This window comes from Macrobrachium rosenbergii, chromosome 3 (genome assembly GCF_040412425.1).
Source record: "Macrobrachium rosenbergii isolate ZJJX-2024 chromosome 3, ASM4041242v1, whole genome shotgun sequence".
NCBI classification, from domain to species: domain Eukaryota; kingdom Metazoa; phylum Arthropoda; class Malacostraca; order Decapoda; family Palaemonidae; genus Macrobrachium; species Macrobrachium rosenbergii.
The window spans coordinates 1,775,001-1,795,255 of NC_089743.1; the positions used below are offsets into that span (position 1 = coordinate 1,775,001).

General features: G+C 37.5%; 1 protein-coding gene across 3 annotated transcripts in view; it reads right to left on the bottom strand.

Moving 5' to 3' along the window:
• The window catches only part of LOC136851933 (uncharacterized), a 55,854-nt gene that overhangs the window by 22,108 nt on the left and 13,491 nt on the right, over nucleotides 1-20,255 (bottom strand). Inside the window, exons 1-2 of one of the 3 annotated variants that reach the window (XM_067126304.1) lie at nucleotides 7,107-7,244; nucleotides 1-763 (exon numbers count right to left, since the gene is read on the bottom strand). The exon at nucleotides 1-763 is cut by the window's left edge and continues 869 nt beyond it. Coding sequence is in view for 1 of the 3 variants with exons in the window: in XM_067126309.1 (XP_066982410.1) it covers nucleotides 7,107-7,140 (34 nt within the window). In the remaining 2 variants the exon portion in view is untranslated. Of the gene's footprint in view, nucleotides 764-7,106; nucleotides 7,245-20,255 lie in introns of those variants that run through there. The other 2 variants (XM_067126309.1, XM_067126295.1) reach the window with 2 other exon arrangements.

A 20,255-nucleotide genomic window follows, 5' to 3' on the forward strand; every position in this document is an offset into this window, starting at 1 on the left:
ATAAAGAAATGAATGGAACTTGGAAATGGAAACAGAAAGGAAAATGCTGTTTATGTTACTGTCGGGGTCAGGTTAAAAATTGTCAAACGAAAAAGTGCAATTGTTGATAACTGGGCTCAATCGCTCGACGAAATCACCAGTTGACGATTATCATTTCTCCTGATCCTGATGACGGCGATGATGATGATGGGGGGCTTAGGCCTTGACTTGATGTGGGGCTGGTGATGGAATGGTTGGATTTTTCCTTCTTCGAAATCGTGCACCGCTCAGAGAGTTTCTGGGAATCTGTCTCGGCTCTTTTTTTATTTTTTTTTGCTCTCTTTGAGTGAAGCATTAGTTAAAGAACAGCTTTATTACTTTCTTTCACTTTTTCACGACTGAATTAATTTCAGAATCTCAGCATTATTTTATTCTGTCGTGCATGCGTACGAATACTTAATACTTCCTCGTCACTAATGCACATATCATTTTTTCCAGACAGGATTATGTCGTATGGACTTACTGCTTTGCATTCACGGTATTTATCAGTTTTGTCGCTGTTGATTTTATCAGTGTTTAAACGATTCGATTCCTTTTACTATCTGTGTACTATTTCATACTTTTTTTGAGGATTTCCCACATATTTCACTCAAGTCTTTGACTGACTTTTGGAAAGAGCAAATAGTGCAGGGGCTATTCCATTTCTGCTGGACACCGACACTTTTCGTTGTGGCACAGAAATCACTGTCACAGCGACTCTTTCCATTCGAAGGCCTTTTCATGTCTGAAATAAAGAATGCATTTATTATGGAAACGTGCGTATCCACTACATTCACAAATAAGCTACATTGTTCCCTCTTTTCACTGACGTCTCTGTTTCTTTCAATAATATTCTGTTTTCAAGGAGTGGCCATGACTAAATAAAAAGCAAGTCACTGTAACAATCATCCTCTTATCTCTTAAATGAAAATAGAATCCTGGAGCCATCTCCTGTACCAACCGCCTTCTAAAGAAAAAGTCCGGCAAAACACACACACACTTTTATATATATATATATATATATATATATATATATATATATATATATATATATATATATATATATATATATATATATATATATATATATATATATATATATATACATGTTTTATATGTGTGTGTGTGTTTTTGCACTATACACAATGAGATTAAGGTGCACTATAGTTATCACTTTCATCATAATACGAATCGTTACGCCAAGTTGGACCCCACAGGAGGTAGTGCCTATATTGTACGTCACGCGGCGCACTGTAGGCATTACTTACGGTTCTTTACCGTGCCCCATCGCCCCCTAGCTGCGACCCCTTGCATTCCTTTTACTATACCTCCGTTCACGTTTTCTTTCTTCCATCTTACTTTCCGCCCCTTCCTAACAATTTTTTCAACATTATTTTTATCGCTGAATGACCTCATAGGTCCCAGCGCTTGGCCTTGGCCTAGGTTTATATTGATAATTCCAATGCATCACTAAGTTGGATGGTCACTTGTCAAACAGTGGGAGAAGTCAGGTTTTTTGCTTCCTCGTAGGGACTTTTGAAGCTTCTGATGACCACAGCGTCCTCTGAGGAAAAGACTGCCAAGCATTTCACGGTGAAAGGGAAGTGATATTTCAAGGCATGCACCGCAAGGCTATCCCCCCCTCTCTACCTCATTTAAGACTTGGAAAACATAGCGGATGTGGTTCGGGACAACTCTAAGAGTTCAGAATATTACATCATTGGTCAGTTTAAAGTATTTGGATAATAATAATAATAATAATAATAATAATAATAATAATAATAATAATAATACCGTTAGGGGTGAAGGGGTCGGAACCCCGTCAGGATCGACTTCTGGTTTTAAGAAAGAGTTCAAAAAAGGATCTTAGATATTGAAATTTTAAAGCAGCAGGATGGATTTGAATTCAAAATGAAAATATACTCCAGTGTCTGCTCCTCTTCATTTTATTGTCTGAAGACAATTAGCATTATAGAATTTGAGAATATCTAAGATTCAGTTGGTTTCGACCTAAAGCTGACGTAACAACACACACAAAGTTAAGTTAAGTATACCTTAGTTTTACCAGACCACTGAGCTGATTAACAGCTCTCCTAGGGCTGGCCCGAAGGATTAGACTTATTTTATGTGGCTGAGAACCAATTGGTTACTTAGCAACGGGACCTGCAGCTTATTGTGGAATCCGAACCACATTATAGCGAGAAATGAATTTCTATCACCAGAAATAAATTCCTCTAACTCTTCATCAGCCGGCCGGGGAATTGAACTCCGGCCCATCGAGTGACAGTCCGCAGCTCTACCGACTCACCCAACAAAGAGCTAACACACACAAACATATATATGTGTGTGTTAGAAAAAGAGAGAATCGGTGGTTTGTTTGTGAAATTTTGGCTGTCAAGCTGAGCACTAAGGCACTCTCAGCCACTCAGCGCATAACAAGTGACAAAGCAGCAGGAACGAAGGCAGGCCAACAGTTTAAAAAGTGTACGTAGATGCGTCAGACGAGACGCTCCAGACACCCTTTAGTGATGCCTACAGTGCACCACAGGAGATGCTCTGACGGCACTATACCCCTACAGGGAAATAAGAAGCCTAATATTTCTGTGATGAGCGTTGACAGTTACGGCTCCTATCATGAGTACCTGTGGATCATTTTATACACTGGCCTTTCGACCTCCTAATTGATTATAACTGCTTCACAACCATCACTGCTTTTCTCCCGGCGCTGGAGCCTCCGCGGCCCCAGCATCAGATTTCATGTATTCATTAAAATTTGTTCAATGTAGGTTTATTGGGTGTCTTATTTTTAATAATTTCACAGTATTATTCTATTTTGTTTTCAATTGGCATTTTCCATTCTGGCGTACAGCTTCTGTTTTGTCTGCATTGTTCGCATCTTTGATTCAGTCAGTTCGCTCACAAATTTGCACCATCCTATCAGTTTTGCTTTATTTAATAATACAGTAGTACTATAATTAGATTGTCTCTGACCATGAATTAACTTCGCCATGCCAGAGAGTCTTCAGATTTTCTCAAAGGCGAATGAGCCTAAATAGAACTTCATCAAACCTTAAGTGAGATCCCGTAGAATTCGTCCTTAAGATTGCGAAAACTGATTCAAGTGGATCATCTCAGATACAGACGTCGATGATTGCCAGGAGTTGTGTTTCTTCTGGTTCCACCTTTCTCCGACGATGTAGAAATCCGACTTTATATAATTATTCTATTTATCTGAATTGGGGTTAAGAGACATATCTAATTTTGCGACGGGAAAAGGTAACAGATTACGTGAAGAATTAGAGATTCTCAAGAACATGTCTGAAAATAGGAAGAATAAGTAAGCTCTTCCAACAATTTCTCCAAACCACCATCCTTCGCTTCATTATTTCCAAAAGCTTCCAGCACGCTGTTCCGAGAGTTTGTGGTCTCGAATCCAGTAATCTATCCAACTGGTATCTGGTGACTGGACAAGGTAACTTGTACTTGAAGAAAGTTATGATGAGAAGCTTTCCGTAGAGTCCTTCTTAGGAATCGAGGGGGAAAGGCGATTGAGTGTTGGTAAGAGTTAAGTAGTGCCGTTGCCGCTTGTTAGTCTAAGCAAGGATTCAGATGTTTTCCTCAGTCAGAAGAGGCGCGAGCTATATCATCGTTCCTCTGTTTTTTTTTTTTTTTTTTTTTACTCGGAGCTTCATCTTTACTACGGCTCCTCTAGAAATTCACATCGCAGCAGGACACAATGGTACTACAGAATACTGGAAGAACAACTAAGAGAAAAGGATTGATATGTGCAAAATAATGAAATTAATTTATAATGTTAGTAAACATAAAATATTAGTGAGGATAAATTGTAATTGAATATTTAAGGGACTGAGGCAAGAAACGTAAATTTAAATTCGATAACAAACGAGTGTGTAAATTCTCACATTTACACAATGTTGTCATCTTGCTTTTGATGATATGCTCCGGGGATTTGGGGTGACATGAGTGGAAACTGACAGACGAATGAAATAAAAAAACTTTTTAGACTGCAACTTGCTTCGAGTTTTGACGATTTGTGCAATTTTTTGCGACCTTGAAACCTCCCTCAATATATATATATATATATATATATATATATATATATATATATATATATATATATATATATTTATATATATATATATATATATATATATATATATATATATATATATATATATATATATATAAAGAATATATATCATTCAAACGGATGGTATATTATATGGATATTTTATTATATATATAAGTTACCATCCAGTTTGAATATAGGTATATATATTTATATAATTCTACTAATATATTACAGAAACAAACTTGTAAGTTTTTATTCAGAAAAATTTACCATAGTTTAATATATAATATTCTACTAATGCACAGAACAATTGTGTATGTGATAAAGTTAATATATATATATATATATATATATATATATATATATATATATATATATATATATATATATATATATATATATATATATATATATAATTTGGCTCAAATAATCAGTGATCCATGGGAACTTTCTTCCTCCTGGATTTCACGAAGGGTCTGATTCAAACTTAGAAGAAAATTTTGATATTGATATTGAAGAAAACAATAACCTTCATCACAGTGATGGTGAAATTCATTAGTAACAATAACCGAAATGACGGTGTAGGAACTTTTCAAGTTCCTAGTTAGAACAACAACAATGATATTTTATTAGAGAAACCATTCCAGTCCCATGCTACCTATACTCTTTGCACAATAAAACGGCCAGAGGTCCTTCCGTTCTAAGCCTACTATAGTGACAGACAGACAGGCAGACAGCTAAAGGAAGAGACTCGGGAGAAAGCTTCTTCGCCCTTGAAATATCTCTCCTTTCTTTCTCTCTCCCAGAATGATTTCCCTTGAGGCGGTTACAGCTGCTGAACAGGTCTTCGGTTTGGTCGGCCTTTCTCAGTGACCTCAACACCTGTCTGGAGGTCATTTTGAGATGCCTTATACGTCCACGAGGGAGTGAGAAAAATAGATAAAACATACAAATAACATCTGAAAGAATGATACAAAGTTTTCTGTCAGTCCTTCAGTGCTGTTTAGACTACACACAGATTTTATATATATATATATATATATATATATATATATATATATATATATATATATATATATATATATATATATATATATATATGGTACAGTTTGCATAATGTGAGACATTTATAATATGGTACAGTTTGCATCGTGATTATTAATTCATACGGCATAGTGGGAAGACTAAATGTTAAAATTCTGTTCGAGGAATGAAAAAAATAATTCAAGGTTATATGTTTACAATGAGTTGGTCTTCCCTTTTTGCTACACGCTTATTATATTGTTTCTTTCATCTAATTTTTCTCCCCGCGGAGTAGACCTGGGCTTTTGTAACCATGTAGTTCAACGAAGACGTTCCGAAAGATACATTCCTGAACTTCCTCTTCATGCTACGCCTAACAGCAGCTCAACTCTGCAGTGGTCGACTGACTGGCTATTCCTACATTCATGGTGGTCGATTCGTCTCGCACTAAAGACAACAGCGCGTCCTGAATTTTTGCCTTTATAGCTCCCTCTTTGATTACTGGCTTCACAGGATTTGTGACTTGTATGTATTTCTTGTCACATCTCTTGTCTGATTCAGAGATGAAACCTGTGTATTTTTAGATGCGCTGACACACCTTCCCAATCTCCTCCCGCTCTGAGAGCTCTCACTCAATTCATTAGCAAAATTATCAGTCCAGGTAGAAAACGTACTTTATAAATCGTTGGGATTGCTCTTGATATTAGAATTTGTTTTGTATATATGACATTACCATTTGTCATTTTTATTGTTCTTGCTAGTATATCTTATACTTATCATTTATGTCTGGAAATCTTGTTGTGTTATGTAACCTGACAAGATGTGAGTTTGGTTTTCAACCAGTGATTGCATGTACACTTCTAAGATTACGAATGCATTTATGAACACAATCTCTCTCTCTCTCTCTCTCTATATATATATATATATATATATATATATATATATATATATATATATATATATATATATATATATATATATATATATATATATATATATATATATATTACTAAAGGACCTCATTCAAACTGGATGGTATCTAACGGAGTTTTTATTCAGAAAAGTTACAAGCTTTCTTGGACAAACAGTCCACATTATCAAGTATCCTTACAATGTAACTTTTCTGAAGAAAAAACTCCGTTAGATACCATCCAGTTTGAATGAGGTCCTTTAGTAATTCTACCAAGTACAGAACAGTTGTGTATGTGATAAAGTTATATATATATATATATATATATATATATATATATATATATATATATATTTATATATATATATATATATATATATATATATATATATATATATATATATATATATATATACGAGTATATATAGCAGCAGAGTAAAAAGGAAAGACAAAATCCTTGGGAATAGGCTATACATACTGTCAGCCCGGAGACCGTTCAGTTCCTCTTAGCTTACTTGTAACTGCACTTCAAGGTGAGCAAGCAGGAGCATGTTATGTGAAAAGGTTGCTCCCGCGATCGGCAGTAGTATGAGGTTACGGGGCATGACCGAGGTGGGTAGGGATATTGGGGAGGGGGGTTAATTAAAGTGCTCTATTGTGCTGGGCTCTTCTGTAACTGGATTCGAAAACTGCATGTAATGATGGAAGTTATTCTCGCACGAAATTCTTCGGTCTTTTTATCTATTAGAAAGGGCCTTTTCGTCATATTCTAGGGAGATCTTTCTTACGTCCAAATATCCTTCCGACGTGTTTTTTGTTTTTTTATTCGACTGGTAATTTTTACAAAGACGTTCCTCGTATTACTAAGTCTCCGAATGGAAGTAATGAAGAGACAGATAAACTAAGGGCGAAGAAAAAGGCGACAATCAATAACCTACTGACAGGTAGCATTGTTTATTGGTGGGAATAAGCTTTTGTAAGGACACTGGTTGCGTGTTCTGGATTCATTAAGGATTCAGAGATCCATTTTTTCTCATTTGTAAAAGAAGTGTCTATACTTACAAGACAAAATTCTGCCCGCAGGTCTGGTTTTCATAGCACTTATTCCTTATTCTGCACAGCGTTTCAGTTATTGGTGTGGCCTGCCTCTGCGACACTCAGCCCGGTTCCTCCGCTGGCAAGTCTTGTTGCGCTGCCTCCGCTCTCGCACTCTTTCTTTAACGTTCGATAAATTTGACCTGCGATACTGCGTTTTCTCGTTATATTCTTTGTCATAATAAGTGTCTATGTACAATAAATGCATTTTTTATAGACACTTATTATGACAAAAAATATAACGAGCAAACATAGTATTGCAGGTCAAATTTATCGAACGTTAAAGAAAGAGTGCTTTAACATTGAATCCACATCTTGGTGACCTGAGTACAGACTACTCACCACTTTACTTCTTAAGTCTCTCGGCATCACCAGACGAATATGTCCTTCACGATACGAATATGTTACCAATCCACTAATGTGGCCGAGTCTGTCTCGTATCTGAAAAAACGGTTTCAATGCAGACTCTACTAAATTTCCACTTCTAGGACAGTCATCTTCTCGAACTCTTTTCAGCGACAGCTGGTAATCTGCGTCCTCACTTGCATATCTCTCGACAACCTGACTGTCAAGAACAATGATGTCATTCTCTATTCCTTACAATGAAGCAATCACTACGGCAGACGCCCTAGCGTCCACATCTTCAGCATCTATGATATCTATGTCGCCTGGGGTAGCCTTAAGACTCAGGTATCGAGATAAAGTGTCGGCAGCTGTACTTTTCTTGCAGCAATATATTTCACTGTAAATCTGAACTGCATTGTTTTCTTTTTCAACCGGAAAAGCCTTGGATTGTCAGTGTGCTTTAACTCACGATTGCCATATAGTTTAACTAAAGGAAGGTGATCTGTCAAGAGCAATAAATTTAGGCACCCCAGCAAAAAGAGGCGTGCCGCTGCCTCACCCTCAGTATGAGCATAATTCATTTTCTCATTAGAGAGATGCCTACTGCCACAGAATGCTAATTTCCAACCACCCTTGCAACAAAATGGCACATCTTGAGATACACAAAAACAATATTGCTGTAAAATTACAAAAACCATTCCTTCCTTACTCCAATCAGTTAACACTACAGTTGGGTAGGATTTGTCATAATAAGTCAATCCCTCTGATACCAATTTACATAATTCTTTCTTTGCGCTCGTTCTAAGAACCCCTTAAATTCGTTCACTTGCAGACTTTATGTTCAAGAACACCCTACAATCATTCCCTTATGAACCATGAACCTTACATTCTAAGGACCCTAAATTTGTACCTTTGAGAACCTTACGTTCTAGACTTGTTCATCTAAGAGCACTTTCTTTGAACAACCCATTAATTACGTTAAGCTACTAGTTATGTTCGTTTAAAAGCCCATTCTTCGAACACACTGTAAATTACGTTCTCCTAAGAACCCTCATGCTCTTTCTTTGAACAACCCATTAATTACGTTGACCTAAGAACCTATCACACTCTTTAAGCTACTAGTTATGTTCGTTTAACAGCCCATTCTTCGAACACACTGTAAATTACGTTCTCCTAAGAACCCCTCATGCTCTTTCAGCTAATAGATATGTTATCTAAGAGCACGTTCTCTGAACAACTTAGATAAAGACCGTCACTTGAACCTGTTAATTTATTCTCAGTCAGGATAATATAGCCTGCTCTATGTAATAAGAACTACGCCTTGGTACCATGGCCTCCAATGCAGAAGAGCTCAAAGTCCTTGTGGCTACAGGGAAGGCCCTGGGACTGAAGGACCAAAACCTGTTAGATTGGGTAGATAAAAAGGAGGAGAGAGAAGCTAAGGAAGCAGCAAGGGAGGAAGGAGAGAGAAAAGAAAGAGAAGCCAAGGAAGAGTGAGAAAGGCAAGATAGACTAGCTAGTGAGGTGCGAGGGAGGAAGGAAAGACTAGATAAGGAAGAGAAAGATCGCGCCCATGATCTTGCCATGGCTGCCCATGGGGCCCGCGGCCCTGCAACTGCGTCTCCTCCATCCTCTGTCACTGCCGCCAGCTCCATGATGTCACAGTGGAATGAGCCAGAGCCGGAGGCCTGGCTCGACCAAGTGGAAGAGGTCCTCAGGAACTTCAAGCCCCAGCCAGCAGAAATCTCTATGCTCCTGTCGAAACACCTGGAGGGAAAGGGCTGAGCCACATTCCACTCCATCTCGTTAGTGGACTGTGGAAGCCTTGCAGAGGTCTGAAAGGCCATAATTAAGGCCTACGAGCTCACCCCTGAAAGATGGAGACAACGTTGGAGAGGACACCCAAAGGAGGCGGGTCAGACATGGACCGACTGGGCATGCCATAAGTCCCGAGCTCTCACGCAGTGGCTAGAATCCTGCAACGCTACCTCTGCAGAGGAAATAATGGAAACTTTCCTACTCGAAGACTTCCTACACTACGCCCCTCCGGCCCTCACTACCTACCTCTGCAATAAGAACCCTCTGGCGCTAGATGAACACTGCCGTTTGCCAGACCACTGGGATACTCACAATCCCGCAGTAAGTTCCAGGGGCTGTAAGATTTGTCCTCTGGTCAGCAGCTGCCCAAGAATGGACACCCCTGCAAGAAGCCTGTGTGCAGCCATTGCAAAAGATCAGAGCACCCTGATGAACAGTGCTGCTTGAAGGCGGAGAATCAGCCAGACACTCCCTCTAAGTCTCCAAATGGGTCCATGCCCAACCAAGCCACATCTGGCTCTTGTTCGAACAACAAAGGGCCTGCTCCCTACCGTGGGACAGTGCTGAGTAAAGATTACAGCAAGAATTATTGTACCATATGTAAGGTTCAGGGGGACTCCGCCCTATGGGCAAAATGCCCTAGTAAAACAAAATCACCCACCATTGCTTTAGCAGTTACAAATCCTGAAATCTTAGGTCCTCCAGCCAAAGGTCCCATATCTGTGGCATCTCCCCGAGGTAGTTACCCTGCCCGCCACATCACAGCATTCCATGACACTGGCATGCAAATCTCCCCCATAAGGAAAGATAAGGTCCCCTGTGGGGCCACCATTGACAGACGTAAACTTGTCACAATGGAGAGTATCAATAAGATGAAGATGATTCTCCCTACCATCAAATTAACGGTCACAAGACCTCAAGGGATTTAAAATCTGCATTCTTGCAGTAGCTACTTACCTTCCTGGAGGCTATGACCTCCTCCTGGGACAGGACTTTTGGCCCCCTCCTAAATTACAAAATCCAGGGGTCTTAACCCTTCCAAAACTAAATCAAAGGACAAGAGTCCTCCAAGACCTGCCTTAAACATGCTGCCAGTGCCACTTGTGTGCCCAGAGCAGTGCCAGTTTCTGACTGTCTTGACCATCAAGCCCCTGACAAATCCAATCCCTGTGCCAGGCCTTGCCCTAATGCCGGTGCCTGAGTGCGTCCTAGATCTCCCTTCAGGAGATCCCGATTTTGCCTTTAACCCACTGCCAGTGCCACTTATGCACCCTGAGCAGTGCCAAGCTCTGTCCATCTCAAGTGACGAGCCTTTAACAGATCTCATTCCAGTGCCAGGCCCTGCCCCAGTGCCAGTGCCAAGGCGCACCTTGAATCTCCCCTAAGGAGATCCCAAAATTAACACAAAACCTATGCCAGTGCCACCTGGGTGTCCTGGACAGTGCCACGTTTCACCCATTGTGGATGTCAAAGAAATTCACAATTTAATTCCTGTGCCTGGGTCTGCCTTTAGTGCCAGTACCATAGCACACCATAGAACTTCCTCCGATGGAACCCATTCTGGGTCGCCTCTTGCCGTCTCGCTTGGCACCACTACCAGTGCCGGTGGGAGAGCCAGTCCCCAGTCTACTCAGGTCTCTTCTGGATTCCTCTAACCACAGCAGAAGCTCACCCAAAGGTGCAGCCTCACAACCCATACCTGAGCTGGTCATGGTGACCTGCAAGCCTCTCACGCCCACCACGACCTCTTCCTCTCTTTCCCAGTCCCCCACAGACACAACCATGAGTAAGGATTCTGCCATGTCTCAAATGGCCGATGAACTCAAGGAACTGTGATGACTAGTAGTTGAGCTTGTAATGAATGCGCCTACCTCAGCTGCCAAAGAGGCCAGAACGGGTAGCACTTCTACATCTTCCTCGGACTCGGTTCCACCAATTCCCCTACCAAGGAGGTCCACAGAAGAAAGGTCATGGGGACAGATAATTACAGGTAGTCCAATGAGAGTCACTGAGCTCTCCTCGCACTAGTGCCCTCTGGAACAGTGACTCACCTTTATCTTATGAAGAACTTTGGTACCTCTACCCAGAGGAGGATGCTGGGTTCCTTCCCTTGTTTATTCTTCATATAACTTTGTGATTTCACCTCTTGCACTGTTTCCTTCTACTGCTTTGATAATTTTTCTTTTTCTTTCCAATCTTCTAAGTTAATATTTTCTTGGCAATCTTGCCCATTCATGAATCCTGTTGTAAAAACCCTATAAACGGCTCCCCATTTTACTTTGCTTCCCACTCTGCCAGTGTAGAGTGCAATTGCCAGATTTCTAAAATACCGTAAGTATTTTTACTTCCTTTTTCATGCCTACAAAGGCAAGGTGCCTTTTAAATTGAATATAACAGAGCCATCAGGCTTCAACTGCATGAGTGCCACTCCTGGCACAGTGCCATTACCATCGCCATTGGCAGATGCTCCTGCCAGAGAGGTTGTGCCCTCTGACTGCCTCTTAATGCCCTTTGGGGCTAGGGAATGAACCTAGCCATCTTTCATAGGCTAAGAAATATAGTTCTGGTATATTAATAATAAATTTTACTTACTTCTGCATCTGTCATTTATTTTCCTTATAATTTAAATCCCTAGTCCGAGACTCGCAAAGCCCATGTACTTTACATACTTGACTGTCCTTCATTGTACTTAGCTGAGTGCCACAAGGCACCCATTTGTTAGTGCCACATCTGGTACCGTTTCGCCCCATACAAGTATCATGGCATCATCTAACTTAAGCCCACGAATACTTTGTTGTAATGCCTCCTCAAGGCACCCTAACACTATGACCTTGGACTGCCATGCTAATTCCATTGTTATTTTCCATGTTGTTACAAAGATTAATGAAATATTAGTTCATAGAATTCTTTAATTTTGAATTTGCTATGATGCTGTTTTAACATAATAGCATGAGAGGTATATGAATTTAACTTGAAGCATAACGCATCTATGTAATTCAAATTTAAAAATTCAGTGAGATATATTTTGCAGTTGATTGCCTTGCAGAATTAACTTAGCTGTTGACATTTCCACCTGACTCAAGGTGCAATTACCAACTTTGTGGGGGCGCTGTAATGTGGAAAAGCAAACTCAACCTCCAAACTGTCATATAAAGTAAATGTAGTATTTTTCAAACCGATAACTAACTGAGGAAGGGCATGAGAAACTCAGCCCCTATGCAAATTTTCTCCATGCTTTCCCTTTTGGTCCATCTTTTAAACTTTCCTGGGCCTAATGACTGCTTGAAAAACCTCCTTTCAGATAAAGGCGAATGGAGATGAAAGCCTACTGAAACCCACCAGGAAAGTTAAGTTCCCCTATCAACTGGCAAACATGGGGTGCCAGAGGTCTTGACATAGAAAATGAAGGTCGTGACATGTGACTGAGTTGCAACCTTACCCACTGAGGCCAGATGCCAGTGATCTGAGCGTCCTCTGAAAGGAGCAGGATAAAGCCACCGAGATTGTAAAAAGAGGGCAGTCAGCAGCCCCAGCCTCAGAACCCTATCGGCAGCAGGCCCAACACACAAGCCACCTTGCTTGCTCCTTATTGAGCTGACCCCACGTGGCCATCTTTCGGCCTCCTAGTCACTTTACCTGTGCATTCCCATTACACTCATCCCTCCATTTCTGGTGAAATTTGACGAGGGCTCTCCAGCGCTCCATTTTAAGGTAATGTCCTGATTCAAGGTTCTTTCAAACACACATATCTTTAATCTTTTACTGAATTTCATTTTCTTTTCTGAAGTGCAATTTCTCACAAGTCCTGACTTAGTTTTCCAGGGTGAATTTTTAATGTAAGCATCTTGCACTAGAATTTAGTAATCTTGGCACCATATGTGCACACCTCAATTCACCCGACGTCGTTATAATTTTCCTTACGTAATCGCCTGCATTTTCTAAATGTAGAGGGTGTTGCTTGCTGTGGAAACAACTGCTTGTCTTGTGCTCCTTGCCATGGCATTTCCACTGCAATACATTCTTCAGTGTCCCTTTCAAGTGGATTACCCATAGATTCTTCAATATTTGAACAATTGCTGTAATATTTAACCATGCGGCAGAACACTGCTTTACCTGCCTGTTAATCCCCATTCTTCTGAGTGACGTGTTCAGTTGTAAATGAAATTATCTGTGGCAGTTCCTCGTCGAAATAAAGCCCTTAAGAACATTCCAGAAAAGACAGAGATTTAACATTTTGATGATGACTGGAATAATAATATCGCTGAATCTTGTTTTATCAAGTCAAGTAATGAAAGTGTTCTAAATTTAAGTCTTGGTTTGTTTAAACTTGGTGCCTTCATAATTAAAAAAGTTGTTGATAAATATAGCCAAAATTAGTATTCAGTTTTAAACATGTTTCTGCAATTTGAATGGGTAAGATACTGTATCTCTTATGGTTAAGTATTTGGTTCTAGTTTGTGACCGCCTGATCCCGGATTTTCCTGGATTAACCTTTTGTTTATAACCCCTTGGAAATTAACCATCTGGTATTCACTTTTGGATTTTGTATGGCTAAATTTTTGTATCTCTTGTAGTTTGGTCTATGGTTTTAGTTTGTGACTACTTGATCCCGGATTAGCCTGGATTATCTTTCTGTTTATTACCCTTTGACAATTGACCATCTGGTATTCTAGTCCTTTTTGTTTACTTTGTAACCTTCTTTTCATCTGTGTCTCATTTGTGCCCAGACGATGTGTGAATAAACGTGGTACTGAACTTCTGCCTGTCATTTTCCCGTGGGATTCGATTATACACTGAAGTCACGTGTATCTACTGTGATTTTTAAGCATATATATATATATATATATATATATATATATATATATATATATATATATATATATATATATATATATATATATATATATATATATATATATATATATATATATATATATATATATATATATATATATATATATATATATATATATATATATATATATACATATTTTATATTTGTATATACAATAATAACTGGATTTCTCTCATTTTGCCTTCGAAATATATCTATACCTACTGTATATCTATCTATCTATCTATCTATCTATCTATCTATATATATATATATATATATGTATGCATCTATCTATATATATATATATATATATATATATATATATATATATATGTATCTATCTATCTATATATATATATATATATATATATATATATATATATATATATATATATATATATATACATATATATTTATATATATAATAGTAACTGATTTCACTCATTTTATGAAATATATATATATATATATATATATATATATATATATATATATATATATATATATATATATATATATATATATATAATAGTAAGTGGATTTCACTCATTTTACCTTTGAAATATATCTATCTATATATATATATATATATATATATATATATATATATATATATATATATATATATATATATATATATAATAGTAAGTGGATTTCACTCATTTTACCTTCTGAAATATATCTATCTATATATGTATATATATATATATATATATATATATATATATATATATATATATATATATATATATATATATATATATATATATATATATATATATATATATATATATATACATATATATATATATATATGAATATATATATATATATATATATATATATATATATATATATATATATATATATATATATATATATATATATATATATATATGTATATTATAATTATAAATGATACCAATATTAGGAAGATGATTATTTTTCCTAATTAAAAATGTTAACAATTTTCAACCTAAAACTGAGCATTCGTCAGTAGTAAACGAAACAGTTCCATACTCTGAACACATATTTACAGTTTAAACTTTATGACTGATTTACTGCAACTATAAATATGTGTTTAGAGTATGGAAAAGTTTCATTTACCAATGACGAATAGGCCTACTCCCTAGTTACTATTTTCTCTCGTTAATGACGCTTCATTGTAGGTTGAAAAGTAAATGTTAACATTATTAAATCGATAAAAAATCTTTTTACCATATATTGGTATCCAGTTACTATATACAAAACTAAGGCATTTTTCTTCTTAGACAGTTCTTATTTTTACTGTATTTAAAGAGTGGTTTTTAGTTCCAATATTTGAAACCTAATAAATGTTTTCGTGTTTCTACCTCACATCACACACACAGACGGGTCTCCTTTTACAAGACAAAATATTTTTCTTCATTTTACTCATCATGTTGTGTACTAATCTGGGATCCGCTCCTCATACCATTGTTTTGTTGCCGTTTCACATCCCGTATCCCACCGCTGAATTTTTCTGGTCTTTTTGACCTCGCACACTTTTCCCTGCGTTCAGAACTAAAAGCTATTGCTCCCATTCCCAGAAGTCGTCTTTCTCGGCCGGGTAGGTAACACTGACATTTTGTGCAGCACTGAATACAGCGCTCGGTTGCCTTCGCATTTTCTCAAAGATGTCGTTCATTACGAAAACGGGAGTTACCACAAGCCTCCTGGGTGATCCACCGTTAGTGGCAAAGGTCAAATTCTATTTGTGAAGGGATCAACCCCCACCTTCCCAGTCATTCGAGTTGTTTTATAAAGGTGAGAGTCAGTATTGATACTTGTTTTCGTTTTTTATTTTGTCTTTATTAAATAGGTTTTTTTTAAGATGTTGGCCTATGTTCTCAATTTTTTTTTTACCGTCATGAAAAGACCGGAGATGTTTAATCTTCTTACGTCTTGGTTTAATTTATTAAAGATGTGGCAATGTCCGGCAGTCTGAACTGGTGATGTACGATAACTCTTATTACAACAACAAAACTATGTGGAAGTTTTATCACGAACATCCTGGGCAACACAAAAGCCCTTTGTATTCTCAGGAAGAGAAATGTTACCAGGTTTTAGTGGAGACAAATTTGTTTATAAATTAATTCTTTTAGTAATACTGTTGCTTAGGTTTACTATGGTAAAGAAGTTATAATTTTACGCAACTAGAACGGTGAAATGATGGTATTTGTAACAAAAATGATACCATGATTGTAGCGAAGAGCATCTTATTCCTATAGAATTCTAAGCTGGCAATCCCTTTAAAGGTGTTTGGTAGGGTATCTATCGGCCAGGTTCGGCCTGTCCAGCCGACGAGTCGCCGACAAACCTTTCAGAGATTACTAATGTTGATGGTGATACAGTACAAATAATCGAATTATATAAGCTGCACAAAGATATGGTGAAGATTTAAGTGCGAAGAAGCAATCCCCAGTCGCACATTGCTTATTGTTATTACCACTTTCGGATCCGGGGGGGGGCGGGGGCACATGGGCACGTGGCCCTCCCCCCATAAAAAATAATGACAAAATAATATTATTGAAGATTTAGATAATAATAACAATTGTGAAATATAAAAATGGGAAACATTAAAAATCTAATACAGAAATAATAAAATTTTGATAAAAATAACAATAACAACAACAATTACACACACACACACACACACACACACACACACACACACACATATATATATATATATATATATATATATATATATATATATACGTATGTATGTATGTATGTATATATATGTGTGTATGTGTATGAAAATTGGTGGCTGCCCAGGAAATTTTTCTGGATCCGCTAGTGCTTATTACTGGGACAGTTTCATGGGAGTTGCGAACTGAATTGATGCATGGCAGCTTGAACATGATAAAGTATCGTGAAAAGAACCGTACGAAAGTTATGCAGCATAAATAGCTTTCTGATTTCTCAGAACATCTCTTACTGGTGATGTTGCTAGCCCATGGCTTTTTTTTTTTTTTTTTTTTAACGTAGCGTACCCATTTACAGCCCGGTGGATTAGAGAACGACTGTGCGTAGGGATATATCAAGTGCTGATACCAAGTAATTGTGCAGGAAAAAAAATTTCTTGTGTTGATGTTGCAAATTACATATGCTCTACGGATGAGAAATGATATCGGAGTAACTTCACCAAGACAGTCTAAGAATGGAGAAACTGCCCAGTCGCAGGAACACGCCTTGTGCTTCTCAGTTTCTGCACGTGCACTAAAACACGGATGAGAAAAAACGTTAAAACGTGATCGAGATCGACATGGCATCCTCATTTCCTGTTATCGAGAGTAGCGCATGTTTTCCAGCAACAGACATGGAGGGAGGAAGACGAGCGTGGGGTGAGGTGAGGAAGGCAGGGAAGGAGTGGAACGAGTGTCATTAGGACCTGGTAACCGGTTTGTGTTTCTATCCTGTGGTGTACACTATTATTATTATTATTATTATTATTATTATTATTATTATTATTATTATTATTATTATATATTGGTCTACATGTAATTTAAAAAAAAAAAGATTCGCTTATGTAACTAATATTAAATAAAACGAGCGGATAAGCATACCCAACCTCCTGAAATGAGGCCAGCCTGTTTGTATTGACAGTTAGTATTGCAAACATCCTGATTCGAAATGTGGTGGAACTTGCTGAGAAATGCGTGAGAATTCATACTTGGCAAATCAAGCGACTTACCGCAGGCTATGAGCGCAGTCCGGAACCCTGTGGACAATACCCAACGCCTGAGGATTTTTCTTAGCCGCGTTGTCTGTGGACCTTCCATCTTTTCCTTGAACTTGTGTTCTGTTAAAAACCTTCAGGCTGCGTCTGTTGCAGCATTTAGGGTCGGATTTTTTTGGGGGTTGCAATATTTCCACTTGGTGACCACAGTGTCTTCTTGAATTCTCGATTTCTTCACACTTTTGGATATATGTGTCACTAACACGCCTAAGATCCAAATGGAGGAATATAAATAACTTCCGATGTCTGTACTGTAGCTGGTTTCAAACCCACATCCGTAGTATCAGAATGAAGTTACGTGACCCACTTGAGCACGGGAAGTTTCTCTACGTATATACGAGTATACTTGTCGAACTGCAGCCAAGTGTGTAATTGTTTGTATTGCTTTAATTAATGATATATATATATATATATATATATATATATATATATATATATATATATATATATATATATATATATATATATATATATGTATGTATATATATATATGTGTGTATATATATATATATCATGATACGTTTATGGAAATTCCATGTAATAAAGATCAGTGCCCTCTTATTGCCAAACTTTCATGTTTCTCTCTTTTTTTTTAATCTAATTGCAATTATATGAAAATGCGTAATAAATACTTTTAAGTTATTTTAGTCTACGACACTTATAACTTTGTTTTACTCCATCTTCCGTTGTAAAGGTTTTTATCACTAGTATCAAGATAATTTTAAATATATGATACTAGGATCTATTTATCAACGTTGCCTCTTTTTATTGATTTAAATGATGTTTTTATCACTATGCGTTGCATAGTGAGCGCCATAACGATTTTTATTGAAGAATTTCAGTGCTGTTTGTCATAAGAGTCCTTCTGTCCCTCTGTTTCAGTTGCCTTTGCTTTAGAAAGTAGGAGTAACCTTGAGAGTGAGCTTCGTGCAGCCACTCGTCGTCTCCCGGTCCTGAGCCAGGCCAGGTACGACGTATGTGCTTGCATTACAGATTCCGTTGCAACATAGTCTGCGTATTTGACCAGACCCCTCCCGTCATAACTGGTGGATAGCAGTTACTCGAGACTCATTATGACTCCAGGTATGAGAGTCATGAGGACACTTTATGCTGGGAACTAATATTTCATAAGACTTCAGGCTTCAAAATCATTAATACATGAAATTCGAAATGAGGAACCTTTGTGTTATCAAGCTGAGAGACTTAGAACTCGTTGCGGCCTCAGTTTCATTTTCATGACTGTAACTTTGCAACCTTAGGTTCAATCTCATAAAATCTTCAGGCTCGTCTCTATGATTATGACTTCAGCTAAGATTCGATTACATTTGAAAGTCAAGGCTTTGTTTATTATTTTATGGGTGTTAGTTTGGTTTCACTTTCAAGTTGTGTGCATCACTTTTCATATGAAAATATTTAATTTTTACACATTTGCCTTGTCCCTCTTCATTGTCCGTCTTCTTATCACCTGTCTAACATTTTTTTTTCATAAGTTCGTTTTTCATGTAACTTCCTAAACTCTCTGTTTTCTTTTCACTTCCATTTCGCATTCTCTCCACGCTTGCTTGGGGAAATGCGCCATTTTCGTTTATGCACTGAAGAACATGTTAGGAGCAGGTGTGCCAAAAGACCTCGGCAGGAAGGTCACGGAGCTGTTCATCTTATTTTTCGCGATAAATTGTAGCTCGTCTGAAGATTCTGTTAGGTGCACAAGCGCGCACATACAGTAACATGCACATAAATATATAATATACTTTACAGTGTAACATACACACAATATATATATATATATATATATATATATATATATATATATATATATATATATATATATATATATATATATATATATATATATATATATATATATATATGTAGAGAGAGAGAGAGAGAGAGAGAGAGAGAGAGAGAGAGAGAGAGAGAGAGAGAGAGAGAGAGCTACTCAAACGCCCATGACATTGTTTTATTCGCAAATACCTAGCCAAAAGTATCGTTTAGTATAGAATTCACTACACTATAAAGTACCGTCTGAAAAATTTACACCCATAGCTAGTTATAAGTGAAGTGCTTCTGCCCTGGCCAAGATTTGAACAGGGGAAAGCTATTTTTTTCTGTTTTTCTATGGTAGAAATTGTTTGTTTGGCTGCGCCATCCTCCTTTGCCAGATCAACCTCACAGACACCACTTTCATATTTTTCTGTTATTTACTTTTCAATTTCTGTTGGTTTCCTATCTCTCCTAGTCTCGTTGGCATCTCTAATCTTCTTAGGGGCCATATGACCGGTATTTGCTCTAGAATTGCAAAAAATGCACAAAGACACACAAGAAAGTTTAGCAGAAATGTGCAGTGAGCTAG